The 10,764-nt window shown below is 37.7% G+C and overlaps 1 protein-coding gene across 1 annotated transcript; it reads right to left on the bottom strand.

Moving 5' to 3' along the window:
* Positions 1-4,968: 4,968 nt before the first annotated feature.
* LOC143921901 (uncharacterized) lies at positions 4,969-10,358 on the bottom strand. Its single transcript, XM_077445219.1, has 3 exons — positions 9,642-10,358; positions 5,047-9,132; positions 4,969-4,990 (listed from the first exon to the last, which is right to left on the bottom strand). The coding sequence occupies exons 2-3, from the start codon at positions 8,820-8,822 to the stop codon at positions 4,969-4,971; spliced, it is 3,798 nt and encodes a 1,265-aa protein (XP_077301345.1). The 5' UTR covers positions 8,823-9,132; positions 9,642-10,358.
* Positions 10,359-10,764: the final 406 nt, after the last annotated feature.

Here is a 10,764-nt window from a genome sequence, read left to right as displayed (position 1 = left end):
AGGTTGGATAAGGTATAGTGAGGTAAGCACGTTTTGTGGATATTTTGGCAATGTCCAATTCTTTGATTTCGATGATCGTTAGGTTCAGATGGGTGAAATTTGGTAGGATAAGAACTTTTTGTGGATATTTTGGCAATGTCGAATTCTCTGACTTCGGTGATGGTTAGGTTAGGTTGGGTTAGGTATTGTGAGGTAAGCACGTTTTGTGGATATTGTATCATTGTCCAATTCTTTGATTTCAGTGATGGTTAGGTTCAGATAAGTGAGGTTTGGTAGAATAAGAACTTTTTGTGGATATTTTGACAATGTCGAATTCTCTGACTTCGGTGATGGTTAGGTTCGGTTGGTTTAGGTATTGTGAAGTAAGCACGTTTTGTGGATATTTTCGCAATGTCCAATTCTTTGATTTCGGTGATGGTTAGGTTCAGATGGGTGAGGTTCTGTAGGATAAGAACTTTTTGTGGATATTTTGGCAATGTCGAATTCTCTGACTTCGGTGATGGTTAGGTTAGGTTGGATAAGATATTGTGAGAAAGGCACGTTTCGTGGATATTTTATTAATGTCCAATTCTTTGATTTCGGTGATGGTTAGGTTCAGATGGGTGAGGTTTGGTAGGATAAGAACTTTTTGTGGATATTTTGGCAATGTCGAATTCTCTGACTTCGGTGATGGTTAGGTTAGGTTGGGTTAGGTATTGTGAGGTAAACTCGTTTTGTGGATTATTTATCAATATCCAATTCTTTGATTTCGGTGATGGTTAGGTTCAGATGGGTGAGGTTTGGTAGGATAAGAACTTTTTGTGGATATTTTGGCAATGTCGAATTCTCTGACTTCGGTGATGGTTAGGTTAGGTTGGGTTAGGTATTGTGAAGTAAGCACGTTTTGTGGATATTTTATTATTGTCTAATTCTTTGATTTCGGTGATGGTTAGGTTCAGATAAGTGAGGTTTGGTAAGATAAGAACTTTTTGTGGATATTTTGGCAATGTCGAATTCTCTGACTTCGGTGATGGTTAGGTTAGGTTGGGTTAGGTATTGTGAGGTAAACTCGTTTTGTGGATTATTTATCAATATCCAATTCTTTGATTTCGGTGATGGTTAGGTTCAGATGGGTGAGGTTTGGTAGGATAAGAACTTTTTGTGGATATTTTGGCAATGTCGAATTCTCTGACTTCGGTGATGGTTAGGTTAGGTTGGGTTAGGTATTGTGAAGTAAGCACGTTTTGTGGATATTTTATCATTGTCTAATTCTTTGATTTCGGTGATGGTTAGGTTCAGATAAGTGAGGTTTGGTAGGATAAGAACTTTTTGTGGATATTTTGGCAATGTCGAATTCTCTGACTTCGGTGATGGTTAGGTTAGGTTGGGTTAGGTATTGTGAGGTAAACTCGTTTTGTGGATTATTTATCAATATCCAATTTTTTGATTTCGGTGATGGTTAGGTTCAGATGGGTGAGGTTTGGTAGGATAAGAACTTTTTGTGGATATTTTGGCAATGTCGAATTCTCGGACTTCGGTGATGGTAAGGTTAGGTTGGGTTAAATATGGTGAGGTAAGCACGTTTTGTGGATATTTTGGCAATGTCTAATTCTTTGATTTCGGTGATGGTTAGGTTCAGATGGGTGAGGTTTTGTAGGATAAGAAATTTTTGTGGATATTTTGGCAATGTCGAATTCTCTGACTTCGGTGATGGTTAGGTTAGGTTGGATAAGGTATAGTGAGGTAAGCACGTTTTGTGGATATTTTGGCAATGTCCAATTCTTTGATTTCGATGATCGTTAGGTTCAGATGGGTGAAATTTGGTAGGATAAGAACTTTTTGTGGATATTTTGGCAATGTCGAATTCTCTGACTTCGGTGATGGTTAGGTTAGGTTGGGTTAGGTATTGTGAGGTAAGCACGTTTTGTGGATATTGTATCATTGTCCAATTCTTTGATTTCAGTGATGGTTAGGTTCAGATAAGTGAGGTTTGGTAGAATAAGAACTTTTTGTGGATATTTTGACAATGTCGAATTCTCTGACTTCGGTGATGGTTAGGTTCGGTTGGTTTAGGTATTGTGAAGTAAGCACGTTTTGTGGATATTTTGGCAATGTCCAATTCTTTGATTTCGATGATCGTTAGGTTCAGATGGGTGAAATTTGGTAGGATAAGAACTTTTTGTGGATATTTTGGCAATGTCGAATTCTCTGACTTCGGTGATGGTTAGGTTAGGTTGGGTTAGGTATTGTGAGGTAAGCACGTTTTGTGGATATTGTATCATTGTCCAATTCTTTGATTTCAGTGATGGTTAGTGGAAAAGACTTCGATAATGGTTTGATGTAGTTTATTGAAATGTAAAATTTGCACGTGGTGGTTCAGCGGAGCGTACGGAACACAAGTTGTCCGTACGTCGTCTGCTCGCTGACTCTGTCGACCGTCGCGTATTTCCGCTTGGGCCGACACTAATGCCAACTCGTCAATAATGCCAATCGACAATCAGTTAATAAGACTGTTTGCCACACGTCATTACAAAAGTCGGAACATAGTCCCACATAGGAAAACTGTTGAACAATACAGTTATTCTACAGAGTTACAGCATTACTGACGAGTCGTTTACAATAAATCATAGCTCTTAAAATAATTAAATAGAGGGTGAATAATGAAACCTTTGCCTCATCCAGTGTGAGGATAAAATCAATTTATTGGTTCAGTAATATTTCAACTTATAGGTATACCTCTGGTGAATGTTGTTTCTATTTACATTAAAATTTTTGAAATCTCCTTTGAAGCTGTGAATAAGCATTACAAGATAAGTTTACTTTAAAGAAGAGAGAGTGGACTGTATATGGTTTAAAACTTAAGCATTCCTCATCTTGATGTTAACTTAGACAATACAATGTTGACACTGTTACAGTTGTCAAGACAGATCAGCTATTACCGATCAACTAAACTTGATTAGTGAGTGTAATGCTCCTAAGTTAACTTGATTTCATCAACAAGTAGCACAAACATTGCTAAATTAAAAGTAAATTGGAAAGTCATTCATTCATTCCTACAAGCAGGAAATGAAGGCGAACTATGATTATAGATGTCTCTACGTTAAACATCGAAATGTTCAGTATTATAATATTTACTTATTCTATGATTCACATAAATACTATAAACAGTAAGAGTTAACTTATGTTTTCATAACAAGAAACATAAGACCTGCGGATGACTCCCGGCAGGTTATAATTAAGTAGACATGAAATAATTTAAGATGCTCCATTAAGTGTGGCTTGGAGACTAACATTAACAAATCATGAATCTAATTTTAACTGTCAAATTTGAACAGTTTATTTTAAACTCGGATATAATCCTTCCGAGTGATGACATGAGACAAGTCTTATATTATAAAGACAAAATGATTAGATTAAATTCGGAGATATATACTGCCGAATGTTAAAATGAAAATAGCTTAAATTATACACACAACACAATTAAAGTGAATTACGGAGTACTACTATTAACATTGAATGATTTAAACTCATGATTACATCTAATAAGTAATATGAGTTGGGGGTAGTGTCTTCGGGTTAAACTAAGCTACCGAAGTTGACGGAATTGAAGCTGCTGTTTCTCCTCCCTCTTGCTGATCTTCCTTCCTGTCAAGTGGTCCTTGTGGTAGAATCGGCAATGGCGCCACTAGATGACTGGACCGACGAAACTCTCCGCTGGCAGTAAAGACGTCGACGACTCGAACTCTGCCATCTGGTCCGGGATACAATTTAGTGACTCGACCCAAGACCCATCGGGTTGGCAGCATGTGTTCCTCCTTTAACAGGACCATTTGACCCACACTCAGATTGTTGCTCGAGTCCTTCTTCCATTTGTGTCGTAACTGCAAAGAATGTAAATATTCCGCCGACCAACGTTTCCAAAATGCTGCTGTGGTCAATTGTATCTGAAGCAGATTGGCATGGACATTAGTGTTATATTTAACCTCCATTGGAAGAGCGAGTAAGGATCTGCCAATTAAGAAATGTCCAGGTGTGAGGGGTAAAAGGTCTAGTGGATCCGAAGACAAGGGACTAAGAGGACGGGAATTCATGCAAGCTTCTATTTGAGTCAATACCGTACAAAATGATTCGAAATTTAAGGTGGTGGCCTTTAACACCTTGTTTAAATGAATCTTCATGGATTTAACCGCTGCTTCCCACAGCCCTCCCATGTGAGGCGCCCTTGGCGGGTTAAACTTCCAACGAATCCCTTCGGAGGCTACATACCGTAGTAGCTTCTCCTCATGAGGACGTTCGTAAATTAATTTTACTAAATTAACGAGTTCACGACTTGCACCGACAAAATTAGTAGCATTGTCGGAATATATCGTATTGGGCCTGCCACGTCTGGCTACGAATCTTCTTAAACAATTTAAGAAATTTGAACTCGTTAAGTCTCGAACAAGTTCCAAGTGAACTGCCTTACTGGAAAAACACACAAAGACACAAACGTAACCCTTAATTATCTTAGAATTCTTATTGCAACCACTCTTCACAGGAAAAGGTCCTGCGAAATCTATCCCAACATGACTGAAAGGAAAATTCGCAGTGGTACGTTCAAGCGGGAGTAATCCCATTAATCTATTGTGTGACAGTGGTTTATTTCTGAAACAAATGACACATGAACGCACCACTCCTTTGACAGTATTATGTCCGGCCAATGGCCAATAGGTCTGCCGCAATAACGACAGTAAGGCTTGAGTACCCAAGTGAATATATTTCAAGTGCGCATCTCGGACAATCATGTGTGTAAGTTTATGCTTATTTGACAAGATAATGGGTGACGTTGATAGAGTTGTTCCCAGAGGAAGTCTACTTCCAACACAAATTAAATTCTCGTGGAATAGAGGGGACAATTTAGCTAATTTACTGCTACTGGGAATTGGATGTCCCTTGCTCAGCAAACGATATTCCAATGGAAATGATTCCATTTGCGATAACCTTATCAAATTATTTAAAGCATCCTTTAATTCTAAAGCGGACGGTTCGTTATTTTCTTTAACGTTTAATTGTTTATTCCTTAGTGGCCGACGAACATATGATAAAACTCGAAGGAGTCTTGGAAGATGAGAATGTTTATCTATCCAATTATTTTCCCTCACAAGGGTAGCGTTAGTGACTACCCTTCTCTCTGGAAGATCTATTGTGATCTCAGGAGGTCTTCGAGGCCATCGTGATTCGTCTAATTTCAACCAACTAGGGCCGTCCCACCATAACGAATTATGATTTAATTCTGATGGTTGAGTCCCTCGAGAAATTAAATCTGCTGGATTGTCTGTAGAGGAGACATGGTACCACTCAATGGGTTGAGATATTGATTGGATTTCGGCCACTCGATTGGCAACGAAGGTGGTCCATTTACATGACTCTCCTCTAATCCAATGCAATGCGACGGTTGAATCCGTCCAATAATATTTTTCATTAATATGAATTGTTAATTGGTCTATTGTTGACTTCATTAACTTTGATAATAACATAGCGGAGCACAGCTCTAAACGCGGAATAGTTACAAAACTGAGCGGAGCGACTCTCGAACGAGAACACACAAGATGACATTTGGAATTTCCCAATTGATCAGTACATTTTACATAAATACAAGCACCATAAGCTTTCTCGGATGCGTCACAAAATCCGTGTGCCTGTATATTAATGACATTATTTAGTATTATCAATCTAGGAATTTTATAAAGTTTCATGACTGTATTGGATAATTGACAATCTTTCCATTTTTTGAAGATTGTCTGAGGAATGAATTCATCCCAACCAATGGTTTGTTGCCAGACAGATTGCATTAATATCTTATAATTAATTAACAATGGAGATAATAGTCCTAATGGGTCGAAGATCTGACTAATTACTGATAAAAAGTTTCTTTTTGTTATATTTTCAGTCTCGACTTCGGTTTGAACCTTAAATACAAAAACGTCTTCCCGCGGTTTCCAAAATAAACCTAAAGTTTTGTGTGATTCGTTAGAGAAGTTAAAATCTGAACAATCGTCAGCTTTAACATCCGTGATTATATCGGAGTTGTTCGATGTCCATTTGCTTAAGGGCATACCGGCTGATAATAATATGGTTTCCAGTTGAACCTTTAATAATTTACCAGCTTCAATAGTATTAGTTCCCGTGAGCAAATCATCAACATAAAAATCACGTTCGATCACTTTACTAGCGATGGGATATTTGTTTCTATTCTCCTCTGCTAACTGATTTAGACATCTAGTAGCTAAAAATGGGGCTGAAGCAGTTCCGAATGTTACTGTATTAAGCTTGTAATGCTTGAATTTACTCTGGGGATCTGTTCGCCAAATGATTCGTTGTACATTTTTATTTTTCTCTGCTATTTGAATCTGTCGGTACATCTGCTTAATATCCGCAGTAATCACGTATTTATGGAGTCGAAAGTTGAGTAGTAAACTTAACAAATCTGATTGGACACTAGGTCCCACCATCAAAATATTATTTAGTGAGATATTAGACGTTGTCTTTGCGGACGCATCAAAAACTACACGATATTTAGTGGTAAGGCTAGACTCCTTAACCACGACGTGATGAGGTAAATAACAATGAACCTCATGTGCCTCCGGAGGTTCACACTCTGACATATGTCCTAAATTTATGTACTCTTCTAAAACTTTATTGTATTCCATTTTTAAATTATTATTGGCTAAAAAACGTCTTTCCAAAGTTTTGTGTCTTTTCTCCGCAATGTGCAATGAACTTCCTAATACTACCGGGGAATTTTTATATGGTAAAGCTACACAAAATCTACCGTTTTTATCTCGTGATGTGTGTGCTTGGAAATGTTCCTCACATCTTTTCTCCTCAAGAGATTGATGTTTTACCATAGGAACCTGGTCGATCATCCAAAAGTTTTGAATGTGACTGTCTAATTGACTTAAGCCTATGTGGCTCTTCCCTGGAGCATTATTTACTTCGGGATATGGACCAACTATTGTCCATCCGAATTCGGTATCCTTTAAGATAGGCATACCTTTTCCTAACTGGATGGTTCCTGCTTTCATAGCATGAACGCAAATCTCGGCGCCGAGCAATAAATCGATTGGCGTCGGTTTATTCCAAAGGGGATCTGATAACTTGATTCCCGCTGGTATTGAAATTAACTGTTGATCCAGTTTCACAGTTGGAATTTCGCCAGTAATTTCTGGTAATACCAAACACAACACTTTGGTTGAGTAATTAGTGGTTGAAGACCTTATGGTCACCTTGGTGATGTGACGAATGCTACTTTCTTGATTAGCGATACCTACAATTTTTTGAGAGATTTTCTCTAATTTGAAGTTATTCTTCTTAGCGAAAGATGTGGTAACATAGTTGACTTGTGAGCCGGAATCTAATAATGTGCGACCCTTAACGACCGTTCCATTGGACGTTATAATGTCTACTTGTACCGTGGGTAAAATTATCTCCCTTTGAGAGAAATGAGTAGAATGAGCATTAATTGACTTCCTTCCCGTATTATTTGAACTAAATGTATCGTCCTGATGCAACAAAGTATGATGGTTTTGTTTGCACCTTAAGCAATTATAGTTAGACTTGCAATTTGTTATCTTATGCGATGAATTTAAACATTTAAAACACATGTTATTAGATTTAACGAATTCATTTCTTTCCATACTGGATTTTGCTTTGAATTTATCACATTTGCCTATGAAATGATTATTTCGACAGAATGCGCATGCGTTTACCTTACTTGATGGGTTTTTGTTCGCGACATGAGTTCTCATGATTCTTTGACGACTATGAGGGAATTCCTTCACCGTAGTTACAGATGCAGTAGATTGTAATACATTACATCTATTCTGCAAGAATGTCTCTAAACTTTCATATGGTGGCATTTCTCTGCTAACCAGCGATATTTCCCAGTCTCTTACTAGATTAAAAGGTAATTTCCTTAGAACTAAACATGTTACCCATGGATCTAAAATTTCTCTCGCGTAACCCAACGATTCAATGTTTTTAATACACACTGTTACCTGATTCAATAGATTTCTCAATTCGATATGTGATTCTCTTGTGATTAATTTTAAGTCACAAAGTGAATTAATCCTAGTTTTGAGATTAAGTCTTGGTAAATTATATTGCTTGTCTAAAATACTCCAAGCTATTTCGTAATTGTCTGAGCTAATATCTAAACCTGATACAGCTGCCAAAGCGGGACCGATTAAGGATTGATGCAAATATTGCAATTTCGTGACATTCGAATATTCCGTTTTGTTTCCTATTATATTCTTAAAAGCTTGTTGAAACGATTGCCATTCAGATGGATCTCCCTGAAATGTGGGAATGGTTAACGTCGGTAACTTATCTCTAGCAAATTTAATTGTTGCTTGCTCTACCTTTAGTTTACTATCTCGAAAGGATTGGCAATCTAATGCTGCTTTAAGATTTTTAACTGTTATTGTAATTGCATCGTACTCTTCGTCTATTTTGGCCGCTTTCGATATGTCTGTAAGGTTATCTAAATACTCGTAATGGAGTTTTCGGACATAATCGTATGCTTCTTTAATGGTTTGATACTGTCCTTCATCTAATTCGGAGGATTTATCTATTTTTCCTTTTAGTCTTTGTACCGCGCCTGAATACCTTAATTCTATTGACGTCATTATAACTTCTACTTTATTTTCCTTCGCTAATATTTCTATCGATTGAGTCTGACTTCGAGTCTGATGTATTCTAGAGCTTGACCTGTCTCTAATAGGTTCTACGTCCCTAGTTGGATTTCGACCTTTATGCGACTTGGAAGTCGAAGCTTCTATTTCCTCGTTTTCAGCACTTGACATTTGTTTCAGAAAGTTGCACTATTTCGTCTCATAAATACAGTTATTCTCTACTATAGCTGTCAATTGAACTATTCGTAGAGATAAGGTAATAATATTCAATGATTAACCGTGAATCTTAATATTCTACTTTAACTATTATCACCAGAATCTATCCAACATATTTTGGAAGAAATAACAACCCTAAATTGGTGGGTGCTTGATTTAAACCACTTTGGGGCTACAAGTCTTGTGATTTATTTTAAATCACCACTGTTTCATCACACATTATGAAACAAAGAGATCTACCGATGTATGAATATGCCGGTATGTACTTGATTTAATCCACTTTGGGGCTACAAGTGTAATTCCACATTTATCGTGGAAGGGGGGGGGGGGGGAGGGTGTTTCTACACACATTAAGAAACAAAGATCTACCGATATGAATATACCGGTATGTACTTGGTTTAAGCCACTTTGGGGCTACAAGTATAATTCCACATTTATCGTGGAAGGGGGGGGGGGGGGAGGGTGTTTCTACACACATTAAGAAACAAAGATCTACCGATATGAATATACCGGTATGTACTTGGTTTAAGCCACTTTGGGGCTACAAGTATAATTCCACATTTATCGTGGAAGGGGGGGGGGGGAGGGTGTTTCTACACACATTAAGAAACAAAGATCTACCGATATGAATATACCGGTATGTACTTGGTTTAAGCCACTTTGGGGCTACAAGTATAATTCCACATTTATTGTGGAGGGGGGAGGGGGGAGAAAGTTTCTACACACATTAAGAAACAAAGAGATCTGCCGGTATATGAATATACCGGTATGTACTTGGTTTAAGCCACTTTGGGGCTACAAGTATAATTCCCCACGTGCTTTGCTAATTTTACACTACATCTGATTTTACACTTTTAATACGAAATTCGATGCGACCGATGAAACATTCCTTCGTAGCGCGATATTATTTTATACAATCGCGTTAATTAATTGTTATACTTTAAAACATATTTTAAAAACTGACCTACCCACATGATTGCCTTTTGAACAGATTGCCTGAGATTGAATACATTCACTTACTTGAATATCCTTTACGATGTTTATGTGATCGTTCCGATAATTTTGGATTACCTCTGTGTCCCATGCGTCTTTGTAGGTTATGTTTTTATTTATATATTTTCTGCGTCAATCACGCGGTCATGTACCTCTGTACATCAATCAATATATTGCTGAAATAGAAGCAAACATGTTATTAGTATTGGAAAGGTATGGATAGTAACAAAGGAACGATACCGATTTCTTAATTGACATCCATTTTTTCTCGACCACGTTTTTTCCTATTGGTTTGTCCGTTTGGTGTTGTGGCCTAGGTTACTGGTGTCCGGTTCGAAGTGACCATCATGGAAAAGACTTCGATAATGGTTTGATGTAGTTTATTGAAATGTAAAATTTGCACGTGGTGGTTCAGCGGAGCGTACGGAACACAAGTTGTCCGTACGCCGTCTGCTCGAACTCTGTCGACCGTCGCGTATTTCCGCTTGGGCCGACACTAATGCCAACTCGTCAATAATGCCAATCGACAATCAGTTAATAAGACTGTTTGCCACACGTCATTACAAAAGTCGGAACAGTTAGGTTCAGATAAGTGAGGTTTGGTAGAATAAGAACTTTTTGTGGATATTTTGACAATGTCGAATTCTCTGACTTTGGTGATGGTTAGGTTAGGTTGGGTTAGGTATTGTGAGGTAAGCACGTTTTATGGATATTTTGTCAAGCCTAATTTTTTGATTTCGGTGATGGTTAGGTTCAGATGGGTGAGGTTTGGTAGGATAAGAACTTTTTGTGGATATTTTGGCAATGTCGAATTCTCTGACTTCGGTGATGGTTAGGTTAGGTTGGGTTAGGTATTGTGAGGTAAGCACGTTTTGTGGATATTGTATCATTGTCCAATTCTTTG

Source organism: Arctopsyche grandis, unplaced genomic scaffold, assembly GCF_051622035.1.
Source record: "Arctopsyche grandis isolate Sample6627 unplaced genomic scaffold, ASM5162203v2 HiC_scaffold_32, whole genome shotgun sequence".
Classification (NCBI taxonomy): domain Eukaryota; kingdom Metazoa; phylum Arthropoda; class Insecta; order Trichoptera; family Hydropsychidae; genus Arctopsyche; species Arctopsyche grandis.
Note: the sequence above shows the minus strand (reverse complement) of the source record. Positions and strands in the feature narration are given on the sequence as shown.